The sequence below is a fragment of the Chiloscyllium punctatum genome, chromosome 15 (genome assembly GCF_047496795.1).
Source record: "Chiloscyllium punctatum isolate Juve2018m chromosome 15, sChiPun1.3, whole genome shotgun sequence".
NCBI lineage: Eukaryota > Metazoa > Chordata > Chondrichthyes > Orectolobiformes > Hemiscylliidae > Chiloscyllium > Chiloscyllium punctatum.
In genome coordinates this window covers 38,546,577-38,564,895 of record NC_092753.1, presented here as the reverse complement: position 1 = coordinate 38,564,895, position 18,319 = coordinate 38,546,577, and the positions used below count along the sequence as shown (strand labels likewise).

General features: G+C 42.4%; 1 protein-coding gene across 16 annotated transcripts in view; it reads right to left on the bottom strand.

Moving 5' to 3' along the window:
• dmd (dystrophin) overlaps positions 1-18,319 on the bottom strand; it is a 1,983,813-nt gene that overhangs the window by 178,408 nt on the left and 1,787,086 nt on the right. For all 16 annotated transcript variants that reach the window (XM_072585000.1, XM_072584994.1, XM_072584999.1 and 13 more), the window contains one exon: positions 3,839-3,985. In XM_072585000.1, coding sequence (XP_072441101.1) covers positions 3,839-3,985 — 147 coding nt within the window. The remainder of the gene's footprint in view (positions 1-3,838; positions 3,986-18,319) is intronic.

The window sequence follows — 18,319 nt, the reverse complement described above, 5'->3', positions numbered from 1 at the left end:
GATGAGAATTATGAATTTGAAGCATCACTGGATGAGAAGCTAAAATCAGTGACCACAAGGATAATATATCCTTATGTGGGTTATATCAAAGCTTCCAATAATTTTAAGTTCACAAGAGGGTCTATATGGTTCCAAGGTGGCCAGGAGAGCATTGGAATAGTAAACAATGAAGGAAGCATTTCTGAGCTGAGTGTTTTAGCAACAGGTGTAGAGACAGACAATATTAACAGGGTGGAAATAGATAGCTTTTGTTCGAATGTTGAAATTGCAAACAATCTGGTTCAGTAGTCAGGGAGAGAAACAGAATCTAAGGTTGAGGGCAATATTCATTTAGGGGTTCAAAGATGTTGGTATTTCTAAAACTTACTCGGAGAAAATATTGACTGGATGTCACGGGGAGGGACAAGAAATTCTGTCAGAATTTTCAAATACAGAAAAATAGTGCCAGTTTGGGTGTCAATAGGGATACCCTGATCCAAGGACACAGGAACCTCGGACAGCTATCATGGGCCTTAGACACTGGACACTGATCTTGGACACTGGTCCCTAGCACAGCGATCCCTAGACTATGGGTTTTGGGCCCTAACAGGGCCCTCATCCTGGTACATCAACTTACCACCCCATTCCAGGGAGGGGAAAACCATACCCACAAGCTTCCTATTTGTGTTTGGGGTAGCATTTGTATGTCATCTTGGACTCACCACATTAATAACATGAGCTGTTTAATCCAAAGACAGATTGCAAGCCCTACAATGGTTCTCAAACTTTAATTAAATTTTATGCACAGTGCGCTAAGTATTCAGAAAAGATTTACAAGGATGTTGTCAGGGTTGGCGGATTTCAGCCAAAGGGAGAGGTTCAATAGGTTGGGGCTGTTTTCTTTGGAGTGTCGGAGGCTGAGGGGTGATCTCATAGAGATTTATAAAATCATGAGGGGCATGGATATTTAAAGTCTTTTCCCTGGGGTGGGGGAGTCCAGAACTAGAGGACATAGATTTAAGGTGAGAGGGGAAAAAATAAAAGATACCTAAGGGCAACTTTTTGATGCAGAGGGTAGTGTGTGTGTGGAATGGGCTGCCAGAGGCAGTGGCGGAGGCTAGTATGATTGCAAGATTTAAAAGGTATATGAATAGGAAGGGTTTGGAAGGATATGGGCCAGGTGCTGGCAGGTGGGACTAGATTGGGTTGGGATATCTGGTCGGCATGGATGAGTTGGACTGAAGGGTCTGTTTCCATGCTGTATATCTCTATGACTCTATGACCCTAGTGAGGCAAGCAACTTATATCCCATCCCTACCAGCATGAAAGCACACAACTACAGTGATCTACACATCCAGTTGGGAGCTGAAGAGAGTTATTGGAGACTGAGATTGTGTAGCTGTGAAGATCTGCACCAGTGGAAAGAAGTGTGTTTTTGGGGTGAGCTCATGAAGTAAGGCTCCTGAGAAAGGGATGGCTTTGAACAAGGAACTCTTTACCCCCGATTGCATCACACATCCAGACAGACAGGTCACCCTGGATTCCCTGTGGGGAAGGCAGTCACTTTTTTCTATCTGCGAGAAAGGCAGCTAAGCTGGCCTTTGGTGGGTCAGTGACAGCTATCATGGGCCTTAGACACTGGACACTGATCTTGGACACTGGTCCCTAGCACAGCGATCCCTAGACTATGGGTTTTGGGCCCTAACAGGGCCCTCATCCTGGTACATCAACTTACCACCCCATTCCAGGGAGGGGAAAACCATACCCACAAGCTTCCTATTTGTGTTTGGGGTAGCATTTGTATGTCATCTTGGACTCACCACATTCTCTTCCCTTACGCATCCACAACTTTGAACAGTGATTACATGGCGTTGTTTATATTTTCTGAAGTGCCTGTACTTATTACTGGCTCAGACTTCAGGAAATAAAGTGACAAGGTCATTTAAATTGCCTTGCATGTAGCCTTTATAATCAGGAACCTTGGCTGATGGATTTCTTATCACTATTAGCCAAGCTTTCTGATTGTCGCAACCCTTCAACAAGAGTTTTTTTTTCAGCTGTTACAGAGTTTCAGTGAGTTAAGGTGACCTTGCATCTTTTTGTCCTGAAGCCTGCCCCATTAATCACCCATTGTCACTTCACAAAAGCTTCCCGAAGTGTTAATCGCTTACTTTTAAAAGGTGATCAGATACTGTTGCAGCTTTAGAGTACATTTAGCTTCACAATTTGCTGCCGACAGCAGCTTCAGCGTTGTTCACAAACTAAATATGAAGTGGAGTGTGATGTGAAACAGTAGAAAAGGGCAAACGTGGTTTCAATGTAGCCACTGAGGGAGCCAAAGGGGGCATGTTTTACGGCTAATTGAAGGGTTCCTCCAGATGTGCTGGTGCAGGTTCCGACCAATCAAGATTAGCTCCACTGGGGAGAACATGTAGTTCTTATGCTTGACACCAGACCTTTGAAGCAGCTGTTGAACTCGGGACTCAACCACGGCAGGAAAATCCCAGGCAGTTAGTTCAAATGTCTCAGAGATATTCTTAAAACTTAAGCAGAGGGAACACCACATTCTGCCAATGCACGGGAAGTCCCTGGCTTGTGACCAAAGTCAACAGAGACGGCTCCTCTGGAAAGGCACTGAATGTTGAGAGACTTTGTCAGGAGTATACAGAGGTGAAATCAGGCAATGGACAGAGCATGCAAACAGCCAAACAATCCATCTACCCAATGCTTCATGCTCCACCTTTCCCACATTTGGCAGAGTCTGCATTCTAGCATTACACTTCTCAGGCAACCCATCAAACAGGAGTGGAAGCAAGTTAACCTCAATCCTCCGGGACTGAGCAAAATAAAAATACACACCAGCAATAACTTTAATTATTTCCCAAGAAAGGAAAGTACCAGCAGGGTATATCTATGTTGGCTTACTTAATAAAACAAATGAATGGTAATTTATAAAGAACACTATGATCCCTAATCTCTCATGAAAAGCAGGACAAAGTGCTATGGGTAGCAAAGTGGAAATGAGACCAGGATAAGATCAACCACGATCATGTTAACTTACAGAACTGTTCAAAGGTCTGAATTGCCTACTCCCGCTCCAAATTCCTATGTTGCTATGTTGATCTAGTTTTATTCTGTAACAAGTTAGATGATCTTGACAGTCGTTGCAGTTAACTTTTGAGCCCCCTGGATTAAGAATCAGCCACATTTCCCAATTTATTGTTTGGAATCAAATTTTGCTACTTGCATGAAGATGGGAAAAAGGTAAGAACATGATCAGTTTTGGCTACCATACTTCCCATATCCAACATTCTGCCATTTAACACTTTAAATATTCACATATAATTAATGGCAACTGAAGTAAATTGTTGCAGATGAGCCAAGACTTTAGAATAGTATTCTTCGTAAGGATTGAAACATTTCAGATCAGGAAAACAGAGCAGAGTAGAGAACTGAAAATATCATGTCCAGGTAAAAAGAAAATCTGCCATGTATTTGTAAACAGTTGCCTTTGTGAAAACAAACTGTCAATATCTCCAAAAGCAAGACCCTGTAAATCCTAAAAGCCATGAAATCCTTTCATATAAATCTCCTCACATCAGCACTTCTTGATAATTTTCATAATTCTTGGTTAAATTTCAGCCTTTTAATGCACAAGAGTAAGTAACGGGCTTGGAAAGCCTTCCTCAATAGACTATTTACACAGGCATTTGTTCGGGAGTTATTGCAGGGATCTCTGCTGGACAGTTTGTGGTTTACACTGGTAAGTCTAACTCACCCATAGAAAGCCTCAAGAGGAAACACAAACATTACTGTGAGGGATTAGGTTTTTTTGAATTCTGACAGGGGTTAGACCCACCTGTAAGAGCTTCCAACGTGTATTCAGGTCCTCCAGCTGGTTTAGATTGTATGGAGAAAGTTGGATGTCTGGTGGTGTGAACTGGCGGGCGAGATCGTTCATGTGGGTTACATTCTCTTTCAAAGGAGCGATCTCTGCTCTGAATGCCTGCATCCATAAGAAGAAAAAAAACCTGAATGTCAAGTATGATTTACAATACCACCTTATAAAATAAAAATAAGGCTCTGACAGCAAAGGCAAGGCATTAACAGGAGATTAACAGGGAATCATGCATGTTTATTCTTGCGCTTATTCTGCAAGGCAAATATGGCACAAATGCCAAGTATATCTTTGAGGATGTTACTTCCTCAAAGAATTCTACCAGATTTGCCAGGCATGACCTCCCCTTGACAAAGGCATGCTGAATGTGACCCTATTTTACTTCCTTTACAACCTATACTTAAATTTGCTACAGCATGAGAAGCCAAATCACCCAATTAATTGAAGTCCATCTCCAACAGGAGAGTTGTGGAATATCTGTAAGACATTACAAAGCATCCACTTAAATTCTCAGCTCAGCTTTCAAACAAAATATCTCAGGTCATTGGTTGCCTGCTGGGAACTTCCTAATTTCTTTGTGGGATATATGGAAGAAATTTCTCAGGTGACTAAAAGACATGATGGCTGCCCAGAGATGATTGGAAGGAAAACCTAACAAGATCGTGAGCAATAATGGCTGGAGTTCCTGAGGGTAATTTGGAAAGCGCAGCAGAAATTTATTCCAAGGTAGAAGTAACATTAACGGGAGGATCAGGCAAGGGCTGACAAGGGAAGTCAGGGACAGTATAAAAGCAAACAAAAATGCATGCAATGTGGTGAAGGTTAGTGGGAAGCCAGAGAATGGGGAAGCCTTTAAAAACCAGTAGAGGATAACTAAAAATAAATAAGAGGGCAAAGATGAAATATGAGAGTGAGTTCGCTAGTAATACAAAATTTGCAGGAGTTTCTTTTTAGACATCTAAAATGGAAGAGCCAAGCAAGTGTTGACATTGGACTGCAGGAAAATGAGGCTGGAGAAGTATTAATGTGGACCAAAGAAATGGCGGAGCAACTGAATGGGTGTTTGGCATCAGTTTTTACAGTGTAATGCACCAGCAGCATCCAGAACTTCAAGAAAGTCAGGGGTCAGAGGTGCGGCCCTAAACAGGGAGGCGGTGCTGGGGAATTGAAAAATCTGAAGCAGATAAATCAGCCTGGCTGGATGGGCTGCACCCAATAGTTCTGAAGGAGATAGCTGAGCAGATTATACAGGATTTAGTGGTGATCTTTCAGGAATCAATGTGGTCAGGGAGGGTCTTAGAGGATTGGAAAGTGGCTAATGTAATACCTATGTTATAGAAGGGAAGGAAGCAGAAGACAGAAAACTGTCATTGGTAAGATTTAAGTCCATTGTTAAGGATCAGATTGTAGAGTACTTGGAGGCAAAACAGGACAAAGTCAGCATGGCTTTGTCAAGGAGAGGTCATGCCTGGCAAACCTGGTAGAATGCTTTGAGGAGGTAACAAGCAAGTTAGACAAAGAAGAGCCAGTGGACATGATTTATTTGACTTTCCAGAAGGTTTTTTACAAGTGCAACACCGGACACTGCAAAATAAAATAAGAACCCATAGTGTTAGGGGTATGGTACCATAATAGATAGAAGACTGGCTGACTGGTAGAAGGCAGAGAGTGGGCATAAAAGGGTCTTTCTCAGGATGGCAGCTGATGACTAGCGGAGTTCCACAGGGGTCAGTGTTGGAACTACAACTGTCCACATTATATATTAATGGTCTGAACAAAGGAACTGAGGGCATTGTTGTTAAATTTGCAGATGACACAAACGTAGGTGGAGGAACAGGTAGAGTTTAGGAAACAAGAAGGCTGCAGAAGAACTTGGACAGGATAGGAGAGTGGGCAAAGAAGTGGCAGATGGAATACCATATGGCAAATTATAAGGTTATACATTTTGAAAGGAAGAACAGATTATTTTTTAAACTGGGAAAAGCTTCAGAAATCTAAAGGGACTTGAGAGTCCAAGTTCAAGATTCTCTTGTGATTAACTTGTAAGTTAATTTGGCAGTTAGGAAGTCAATTTCAATGTTAACATTCATTTCAAGATGGTTGGGAACAACAGCAGAGTTGTTTTCCTTAAGCTGTCTCTGGTTAGACTGGATTTGGAACATTGTGATCAGTTTGTGTCCCATATCTAAGGAAGAATCTACTGGCATTAGAGACGGTTCAAAGGAGGATTACAAGAAAGATCCCGGGGATCAAGGGTTGTCACATGAGGAGCCATTAAAGACTCTAGGCCTGGACTGGATTGACTTGAGAAGGATTGGAGGAAATCAATTTGAAACTTATATATTACTGAGAGGCCTGGGATAGAATGGATGTGAAGAACAGACGAGGGCCCAAGGGCATGGGCTCAGAGTGAAGGGACAGCTCTTTAGAACTGAGGTCAGGAGGAATTTCTACAGCCAGAGGTCATTGTACAGAGGGTGGTGGAGGCTAAGACATCGAGGGTATTTCAGAAAAAGATAGATTCTTGCTTAGTAAGGGGTTCATGGGTTCTGTGGAGAAGTCAGGAGAATAGGGCTGAGAAACAAATCAGCCATGATTAAATGGCAGACCAGATTCGATGGGCTAAATGGCCTAATTCGGCTCCTCTATCTTATGGTCTTATTTTTCATCATCAGTGCTTGCTTTCACAGCCTGTTGATGTTAAGTTGGTATCTGGTTTTTAACTGCACTTTCCTACTGTTGTACCAAAATGGTCAGTGCTTACTTTTTAATTGGACAAAAAGAAAAATTAATGACATGTCTTTTAAAACAATCTATGCTCTTGATGACTAGGTTTTTTTTTCGCTGTTTAAACAGGAAGAGGAGCTTAGGTTAGTTGCACTGTAATTGCATTGCACACAAATGACATTTTGATGGAAATTGATTTAATTTTCATCATACATTTTAAACAAATGAGAATAAATGCATATACTTGCTGCTGCAATAATTCCCCTTCAACTGGGTTACTAAATGTTGGACATATGAAGATATGAACAAGAAGCAATAGCAGGCCATTTAATCCCACAAATCTATCTACCTCTGTCTTCAAAATACTTAAAGATTCTGCATCTGCTGCCTTTTGAGGAAGAGAAGTCCAAACACTAAAAAAAAACTTTCTTTCTCTTTGTTTTAAATGGTAGCCTCTTATTTTCAAACTAGGACCCCTAGTTTGAGATTCACCCATAAGAGGAAGAATCCTTCCAATATTCACCTTGTCAAGGCCCCTCAGGATCTTACATGCTTCAGTTAAATAATCTTTGGCTCTTCTGAACTCCAGAGTGTACAGGCCTTGCCTGTCTTGCCTTACAGATATTAGTCTAGCACTTCTCTATTACCACTTCTCTGAAGTGCTTCCAATGCATCAACATCTTTTCATGAATATGGTGACCAGTACTGTACAGAATACTTCACCAATGCCCTGTAATCATGAAGTACAACCTCCCTATTCTTGATTTCAATTCCCCTCACAACAAACCATAACATTTTACTAGGTTTGCTGATTGCTTGCTGGATCAGCATACTGACCGTTCTGCGATTCACGCAGACAACCAGATCTCTCTGCACCTCAGAATTCTGCAGCCTCTCACCATTAAGATAATATGTCTTTTTTTAATTCTTTCTGTCAAAATAGACAATTCAAGTTTTTTCCACATTATACTCCATTTGCCAGATCTTTGCACACTCCTGTAACCTATCTATATTCCTTTGTCGGCTCCTTGTGTTCTCTTCACTGCTCACTTTCCTGCTTATCTTTGTGTCATCAGCTAATTTAGCTACATACCTTTGATCCCTTCACCCAAATCATTTACATCAATTATAGAGCATTAAGGCCCAGTATGGATCCCTATTGTACATCACTCATGACATCTTGCCAGCCTGAAGAAGACCTACTTATTCATATTATCTGCTTCCTGTTAAGCAGCCAATCGTATATCTATTCCAATACGTTACCTCTAAGAACATGAGCTTTCATTTTCCACATGATACTCTTGGAAATACATTTTGGAAATCTAAATACAACATATCCAGTGGTGGCTTTACCGACTGCACAAGCTGTTTCTTCACAGAACTTATGTGAATTAAACGCGATATCCCTTTGACAAAACCATGTTGACTCTGTCTGATAACTTTGAACTTATCCAAGTGCACTGATATAACATCTTTAATAATAACCTCTGTTGAATGAATAGTTTTAATAAAGTCTGAGCTTATTGAATAGTTTACAAATTGCGTGTTCAGCTATGTTTAGGACAATGCAACCTGTGAGAACTGTCCCCAACGCTGAACCCTCACCCATTGTGTAAATTCACCAATTGGCTCAGGGTGCTCTGTGTTCTATAGATATACTGTGTGAAGGCCAAATACAGAATAGCTCTAACTTTGCTTCTTAATTGAGTCATTGCCTTCATGTGGAACCAGAAGTCAAGAAAATAAGGAGAATGCTCAAAAGTAGTCACTGGAAAGCCTGACCAAACCTTGTATAATGAAGTGATTCTAGCTGTGACCTCACTGCACATTTCAGTGAGTCATGGAGTCATAGAGATGTACAGCATGGAAACAGACCCTTCGGTCCAACCCGTCCATGCCGACCAGATATCCCAACCCAATCTAGTCCCACCTGCCAGCACCCGGCCCATATCCCTCCAAACCCTTCCTATTCATATACCCATCCAAATGCCTCTTAAATGTTGCAATTGTACCAGCCTCCACCACTTCCTCTGGCAGCTCATTCCATACACGTACCATTCTCTGTGTGAAAAAGTTGCCCCGCAGGGCTCTTTTACATCTTTCCCCTCTCACCCTAAACCCATGCCCTCTAGTTCTGGATTCCCCAACCCCAGGGAAAAGACTTTGTCTATTTACCCTATCCATGCCCCTCATAATTTTGTAAACCTCAATAAGGTCACCCTTCATCCTCTGACGCTCCAGGGAAAACAGCCCCAACCTGTTCAGCCTCTCCCTATAGCTCAAATCCTCCAACCCTGGCAATATCCTTGTAAATCTTTTCTGAACCCTTTCAAGTTTCACAACATCTTTCCGATAGGAAGGAGACCAGAATTGCATGCAATATTCCAACAGTGGCCTAACCAATGTCCTGTACAGGTGCAACATGACCTCTCAACTCCTGTACTCAATACTCTGACCAATAAAGGAAAGCATACCAAAACCCTTTTTCACTATCCAATCTATCTGCGACTCCAGTGAGTTTTAGGGTTACTACTTATTCTCTAATTCTTACTTCTTGAAATGCGTAGATGCCTTATGGAAACACTGGTCAACACTGCGCTTAACAGAGCCTTGTTGTTGGAGACAAATTATGGATTTCAAAAAAGCAAACATCCAAAGTCAAGAAAATCAGGGAATATGCTTCTGTAGAAGATGGAACAGGCTAAGTGGACAGAATACAAAAGCAATGAAGAAATTCAAGGTTTGTGCAAGATTTGTAGCTTGGGTGCCGGTTACAGTTGGAGACAGTGAGGACTGCAGATGCTGGAGATCAGAGTTGAGGGTGTGTTGCTGAAAAGGTACAGCAGCTCAGGCAGCATCTGAGGAGCAGGAAAATCGATATTTCAGGCTGGAGCCCTTTATCAAGAAGGGCTACGGCCCAAAACATCCATTTTCCTGCTCCTTGGTTGCTGCCTGACCTGCTGTGCTTTTCCAGCAACACACTCTCAACTGCTGGTTATTGTTGTGGGTATTTTTGCCGAGCTGGGAAGTTGATTTTTAGATGTTTTGTCCCCTTTCTAGGTGGCATCCTCAATGCTCTGAAGTGTTCTGTGATGCGCTGCTGTACCGTGTCGATTAGAATTTATGTGGTTTTGTTCCCACTGCTTTCCATTGCTGGTTCCGGTTGTTTGTTGCAGTGGTCACTATATTAGGTCAAGGACAATGTGTTTCTTGATTCAGTCCAAGGATGAGCGCCATGCTTCTCGGAATTCTTTGGCTGTCCTCTGTTCGGCTTGTCCTATCATCATTGTGTTGTCCCAGTTGAATTTGTGGTCCTTGTCGTCAGTGCGCGTAGATACTAGGGACAGCTGATTGTGGCGGTTAATGACAAGTTGATGTTCATGAATGCGGATCGCTAATTCTCTGCCAGCTTGTCCTATATAGTGTTTCATGCAGTCTCTGCAGGGAATCTTGTACACCAGGTTTGTCCTGCTCAAGAACGGATATCTCTGTAACTTCATCTGCAGATGCCTGGCAGACAAACAATGCAACAAGAACATGCAATGACCCAACACACTAACCACTTTACCTTACATAAAAAATGTCAGAACTGACTGCCAGACTCCTTCAACCATTTGGATTTATGACAGCACACAAACTGACAGCCACACTCAGACAACAACTCTCATGAACAAAAAACCCAATACCCATCATGTACAGGACAAGCATGGTGTACAAGATTCCATGCAGAGACTGCACAAAACACTGAATAGGATAAACAGGCAGATAACTAGCGATCCACATTCATGAACATCAACTAGCCACTAAATGCCATGATCAGTTGTCCCTAGTATCTATACACACTGACACCAAGGACCACAAATTCGACTGGGACACCACAACAATAATAGGACAAGCCAAACAGAGGACAGCCATAGAATTTCTAGAAGCATGGCACTCACTCATGGACTCCATCAATAAATACATTGACCTGGACCCAATATACTGACCACTGCAACGAACAACCGGAAATAACAGGAATGAAACCACACAGTACAGGAAGCTGCACAGCATGGAAGATCTAGAAAGGGGACGAAGCATCTGCAAACCAATTTCCCAGCTCGCCGAACATGCTCGCAACAACTGCAATGAAGAAATTCTTAAGATAGTGGATAATCTATGAATATCATCATGATAAGCCAGCAAAATTGTACTAGTCATAATCTGGAATTTTAGAACTTGCTGAAGCAGATAAAAAGATAAAGTGTTGAGAAAAAATAGTAAGCAGACAGCAGCATCTGGAACCAAAGAAGAATTATTCAACTTGAAACAATCACTGGGTTCCTCTTTCCACAGATGAGCTTCAGCAGCAGTATCCATTTTTACTATTGTAGATTTCTGCAGTATTCTGCTTTTATTGCTGAAGGTGGTGGTTGCAGGAAGCTGAAAGAGATGTAGGTCAAAACAGAGGAAGGCAACTTGAAATTGAAAACAAGAGGCTTCAATAAACAATTGGAGAGAAGAGTGCAGGACTGCGAGGCTTGGAGCAATGTGCAGAACATCTGTCTCTAGGCAGATCACAGCTAACACTTACATGTAGAATATTAGGCATACACCTATGACAGCAAGTTGCATGAATCAGTGACTTATAGTTGGTAATGAGGGGAAACTGAGTGTTTCCTGTTAATTATTAGTGCCAATTCAGTGAGTTATCATTAATTACTACTGGAATCAAAGTCCCTGCCACTTCTAGTGTCCCGACTGCAAAATGTGCAATCACCATTTGTCCCTCAATTTCCCCTATGCCCTCAGTTTATTCTCTAATCTCAGTATTTCCTCTTCAGTTTTCTTAACCTTTGTTCGCTCTCCCCCTTCAGTTTCCCCTTCCCTAACCTTGATTTCCCTGCCTGCAGCTCCATCAACCTCAACCTCTTAGTTCTCCTGTCCTCAATTTCACCACCTTCAATTTTCTGTCCTGTTGCCCTTTTTACTAAAAACAGTTTCTTCTCATTCCCTGCCCTCAGATACCTGTTAGCACACCCACAGTTTGCTCTCTTTAGCTACACACTGGTGGTCACCTCAGATGGTCACCTAGTTTTGGTAAGTTATCATACAACAGTTGCTGGTTCAAAACCATAAGCAAAAATGCACAGCATTAGGGGACCTATCCCTTGTGAATTAAATATAATAATATTTGTAAAAGTCAAGTGGTCAGAAAGTCGTGTGAAATAACCTGCAAAATTACCACCAGCCACAGTTATATGCCCTGATCAAAGCCAATAGAACAATTATTTCCGTAATGGGAAAGCACTTTATTTTCTATTTTCCTCTTACAGTCAGGTCATGGGAAAATTTCTAAGTCATTCAGCTCTTCAAGCAAGTTTATCAATGAGATTATGTCTTGACGTCACCTGCTTAACTTAATTCTATAACTCAACACAAATCTTTTTAGATTAGATGATGATTAGATGATTACTTACAGTGTGGAAACAGGCCCTTCGGCCCAACAAGTCCACACCGCCCCGCCGAAGCGTAACCCACCCATACCCCTACATCTACATTTACCCCTTACCTAACACTATGGGCAATTTAGCATGGCCAATTCACCTGACCTGCACATCTTTGGAGTGTGGGAGGAAACCGGAGCACCCGGAGGAAACCCACGCAGACACGGGGAGAACGTGCAAACTCCACACAGTCAGTCGCCTGAGGCGGGAATTGAACCCGGGTCTCCGGCGCTGCGAGGCAGCAGTGCTAACCACTGTGCCACCGTGCCGCCCACTATCCATAACAAAAACAGAAATGGCTGGAGAAACTCAGTAGATCTGGCAGCAACTGTGGAGAGAAAGCAGAGTCACTTTGGACAGTTCTGAAGAAGGGTTACTGGAGCCAAGTCACTGACTCTGCTTTTTCTCCACAGGTGCTGCCAGATCTGCTGAGTTTGTACAGATATTTCTATCTTTGTTTCAGATTTCCATAATCTGATTAGATTAGATTACTCACAGTGTGGAAACAGGCCCTTCTGCCCAACATGTCTACACCAACCCTCCGAAGAGCAACCCACCCAGACCCATTCCCCTACATTTACCCCTTCACCTAACACTACGGGCAATTTAGCATGGCCAATCCACCTAATCTGTGTAGTTTTGGACTGTGGGAGGAAACCGGAGCAAACCCACGCAGATGTGGGAAGAATGTGCAAACTTCACAAAGACAGTTGTGTGAGGTGGGAATTGAACCTGGGTCTCTGGCACTGTGAGGCAGGCAGCAGTGCTAACCACTGTGCCGTGTTCTTTGTTTTTTGTTTAGACTACAAATCTCAGTTTTGAAATCTCAGTTGACCTAGATGACATTTCTAATTTTTTGCCTGCACTGTTTTTACACAAAAAAGATCAAAGTTATGAATTATTTAAAAGTGTGCATTAAATTAATTATTTCCGTCAGGTGTCAATTCACAGCACTTAGTATGATTGGCACGTACTAAATTCCAGACAAAGCATCTCAAACCTGTGTTCTGGAGAGAATGAAAGATAATTTGTCATTCTGGTATCTGGTTTCACTCACTACTGCTGCAGTAATCCTACTTATTGAAACTCAATAAAGCCATTGCCAAGTTGCATTCTGGACTCTGCTCTTGGGAAATGGTAGAAAGTTGATACTGGAGTCAGACATTTAAAAAAACACAAGCACCAAACAATGACTGAAGCAGGAAATATTATGAGATGGTTGGAAAGGACAATGCTGCAAGGAGAAAGGTCCTTCCCTACGCTGAATGTACAGTGATCAGTTTGTCTCAGTTAATATGAGACACCCACCAAAGCAGGGACAGTGTCATGCTTTATGTTTTTTCCTATAATTATATGAATATTAATTGTACTGATTGAACTAATTGAGGGCTAAGTTGAGAGCCTTTAAAATTGGGACCCTGCTTACTAGCATGATGTCTACTCACAGTTGATGCTAAACATGCTGGTGCTTGACTGGGAGTCCTATATGAGTTGAATCTGGCCCAGGAAAGAATGGCTGAATGGGGGAGACACTCTAGTCTTTCAACATGCCCTGGAGGCACTGGTGGAGGAGATGCAATAACTGAGAACCATGCGTATCCACTGGAGACCAGAAGGCCCTTCAGGATAATGACAGCAGACACATGCGAATATGATCACTTGCAAATTCCTCTCGAAGCCACTCACTCACCCATTCTTACTTGGAACTTTATCACCATTCCTTCACTGTTGCTGGGTCTAACTCCCTTCCTACACTCTAAAGCCTCCAAGCTCATAACCAACTTCTCCAGGGCAAAGAGGGATAGCAGTAGTGCTGGTCTGGCCAGGGATGCCCACATGCATGAACAAATATTTAAAAATTTACTAGTGCAAAGGTAGTGAGGGCATATCAATGCAAGGAATCTAGTCCCAAGAACCTGACTGCAGCACCACAAGAACTTAAACAATTTCACACAAGCAAAGTTAATTAATTCTTCTTCACAATCCAGCCACTGCACAACATTCAAAGGGAAAACTTTACCTTTGAAGATAGCATAAAGCAATCATTAATGAATTCTATTCCACCCAATATTCTTGTCCACTACAATCATGGCATTAAATAGCCTGCCAATTTGCTTTGGCCTGTTTTGAATTACTGCTCAAGATCAATGTGTTTGGGAAAGCGGAGGAAATTTGTAACACAAAAAGGACGTGAAAACTAAGAATCTTCATTTTCAATCTGTTTCGAAGTACTGTATCACTTGCATTTATAAAGCTTGCTTTGCCCAGTAGGATACTGCCTGGCATAACACTGTGGATGATCAGATCTTGAAATCTGTAACCTGACAATATTTGAATGCACCACAAATATGATTCAACAATCACAAAGGACAGTGGGTGAATGACATTTTCACTTTATCCTGAGTCTGAGTGTGTAACGCAAGTAAATGTAATATGACACACTGCACTGGACAAGATGAAATGAGGATTACAACTTTGCTTTGCATTGTGTAAAGTAGTTAAGTGCAATGTAACAGCTCAAAATTTTATCACCCCCTACTCTCTTGGCAGATAGAAACTACAGTAAACTCAGTTGGTCTCTAATTATTCTGATTAAATCTGATGCACCACTGGTGCATGTCACTTCAAATTTCAACTAATTTTTAACTCGAAGTTGAATGTAGAACTTTGACCATGTTATGTTCACTCATTTTTTACACTGTGATACAATTTCATGTTCTGCATTAAAAACATTAACTGGAGCAGGTAGTAAACAGATAAGGATGCTTCAGTGTTTATTATCCAGTCTTAAAGTCATACAGCATGGAAACAGACCCTTCGGTCCAACTAGTCAACACTAACCATTTTCCCAAACTAAATTAGACCCACTTACCAGCATTTGGCCCATATCCCTTCAAACCTTTTTTGTTCATGTGCTTATCTGAATGTTTTTTAAACATGTAGCTGTACCTGCAGCCACTACTTCCTCTGACAGTTCATTCCACACACGAACTACTCACAATGTAAAAAGGTTGCCCCTCATGTTATTTTAAAACCTTCTCCTCTCAGCTTAAAAATATGCCTCCTAGTTTTGAATTCCTTCATCTTAGGGAAAAGACATTTGCTTTTCACCTGATCTATGCCCGTCGGTAATTTATAAGCATCTGTAAGGTCACCTGCTGAAATATATGGTTCAGGGACTAGAAAAGAACATAACAACCCCTCAGTACTAGTAGCTCTTATTGCTTCACTGCAGAGCCACTGAACATGTTATGTTATCAAAGCTAACAAGAAGCCTACACTACACTGTATAAGTGACCCTGCCAGGCTCATGAAACCTTAGATTTAACAAACCCCTTCTGTGTTGGCTCTGGTAAGGTGTGAACTGTTCGCTCCTGTTGCAAGATCTTCACATCCAAGTGTCAACCCAACAGAAACTTGCTGAATCTTTAACACAGGATCTTCCAATTTGTGCCAGGCGTAACCTGAAGGAATTCCAAACATTTAACTCAGGGCTTGGATTCGAGAGCCAGGTACATGAAGAGAATTGGACATTCAAATTCTACCATTCTACAGCAGAGCCAGGCACTGCAGGCACAAAGTGCAAGTGACAGATGGGGTGAAGCTCTGCAGCGATTATCCAAAATGTAGGTTATGATAAAAGTATCAATAGACTTCTTTCAGATGTCCTGACATACATTCTCTTGTTCTCCCTTCTCCTGCAGAGTCAATGACTGGTTAGTACCGTTCTGTAAGCCTTTTGGTATTCCCAATGTCAGATTATTCGACAAACAAAAGCATGATAATCTTTAACCAAATGACCACATGCACACAATTTTACAGCAAGACAACTGAAAAGTAATTTGGAATGGGATCTCAGCAGATACATTCCATACATTTCCTCATTAACTCTAGAACTAAAGAGAGTAAGACCAATTCTTGCAGATCATTACATCAAGTAAATCAGCACCATTATGACCTTGCTACAAACACCCTCAGACCTGTGGTATTCTCCCAGATGACCATCCCTGATACCTTTTGGTATTTGATGCCAACAAACATATAAATTAGGTCAAAAGTAGCATTATTCAAAAATATCATGATTTATATGTTTGTGTTCCAAGTTCCACATTCTGAACCATTGCGAAAAACCTTTAATTCCCATGCATATCAAAAATATATCAATCTCTGCCTTAAAAATATTAAATGATGTTGCCTTCACCATCTTCTGAGTATTTCAAAGCCACACACACACCCTGAGAGAAAAAGAAGCCCTTCACCTCTGTAGTGAAAGGGCGATCCCTAATTTTAAAATGGTGTCCTCCAATTCTGGACTCACCCATAAGACTGAATATCCTCTTCATGTCAACCTTGTAAAGATCATTCAGGATCTTAGAAAGTTCAATCACACTACCCCTCACTTTTCTGATCTCCAGTGAAAGCAAGCCCAGCCTGTCAAATCTTTCCTCACAGGACGACTTAGCTGTTCCAGGTATCAAGGTAAAAACAATGACTGCAGATGCTGAAAATCAAATACTGGATTAGTGGTGCTGGAAGAGCACAGCAGTTCAGGCAGCATCCAACGAGCAGCGAAATCAACGTTTCGGGCAAAAGCCCTTCATCAGGAATAAAGGCAGTGAGCCTGAAGCATGGAGAGATAAGCTAGAGGAGGGTGGGGGTGGGGAGAGAGTAGCATAGAGTACAATGGGTGAGTGGGGGAGGAGATGAAGGTGATAGGTCAAGGAGGAGAGGGTGGAGTGGATAGGTGGAAAAGAAGATAGGCAGGTTGGACAAGTCAAGGAGACAGTAACTGAGCTGGAAGTTTGAAACTAGGATGAGGTGGGGGAAGGGGAAATGAGGAAGCTGTTGAAGTCCACATTGATGCCCTGGGATTGAAGTGTTCCGAGGCGGAAATCAACCAAACCGCCCCGTGGCCCAACATTTCAACTCCCCCTCCCACTCTGCCGAGGACATGGAGGTCCTGGGCCTCCTTCACCGCCGCTCCCTCACCACCCGACGCCTGGAGGAAGAACGCCTCATCTTCCGCCTCGGAACACTTCAACCCCAGGGCATCAATGTGGACTTCAACAGCTTCCTCATTTCCCCTTCCCCCACCTCATCCTAGTTTCAAACTTCCAGCTCAGTTACTGTCTCCTTGACTTGTCCGACCTGCCTATCTTCTTTTCCACCTATCCACTCCACCCTCTCCTCCTTGACCTATCACCTTCATCCCCTCCCCCACTCACCCATTGTACTCTATGCTACTCTCTCCCCACCCCCACCCTCCTCTAGCTTATCTCTCCATGCTTCAGGCTCACTGCCTTTATTCCTGATGAAGGGCTTTTGCCCGAAACGTTGATTTCGCTGCTCGTTGGATGCTGCCTGAACTGCTGTGCTCTTCCAGCACCACTAATCCAGTGTTCCAGGTATCAATCTATTAAACGTCCTCGGAACTGTCGTGTTGGGTAAGGGTTATTTGAGATTGTTCACTGCCACCTATTCTTGGTCTTTGTTTTTTTCTTGTGCCTATCTAGTGATAATTGGTAGAGGATACATTACTGTAGACTACTGTAGATTAGTTTCATAGAGATGTACAGTACAGAAACAGACCTTTCAGTCCAACTCATCCATGCCGACCAGATATGCTTAGATTAGATTCCCTACAGCCCTTCGGCCCAACAAGTCCACACCGACCCTCCGAAGAGTAACCCACCCAGACCCATTTCCCTCTGACTAATGTACCTAACACTATGGGCAATTTACCATGGCCAATCCACCTGACCTGCACATCTTTGGAGTGTGGGCGGAAACCGGAGCACCCGGAGGAAACCCACGCAGACACAGGGAAAATGTGCAAACTCCACACAGACAGTCACCCGAGGCTGGAATCGAACCTGGGTCCGTGGTGCTGTGAGGCTGCAGTGCTAACCACTGAGCCAACATGCTGCCCATATCTCTCTAAACCCATTCTGTTCATATACCTATCTGGATGCCTTTGAAATGTTGTAATTGTATCAGCCTCCATCATCTCCTCTGGAAGCTCATTCCATACACGCACCATGTGAGAAATTTCCCTTTGGTCCCTTTTAAATCTTTCCCCTCTCATTTAAGACCTGTGCCCTCTATGTTTAGAACACCCACATCCCCATCCAGGGAAAATACCTTGACTACTCAAACTATCCATTTTATTGAAGATACATTGTTCTTACGTATCAAGAAGGTTTATTGCATGATAGCGATTCTGTACGAC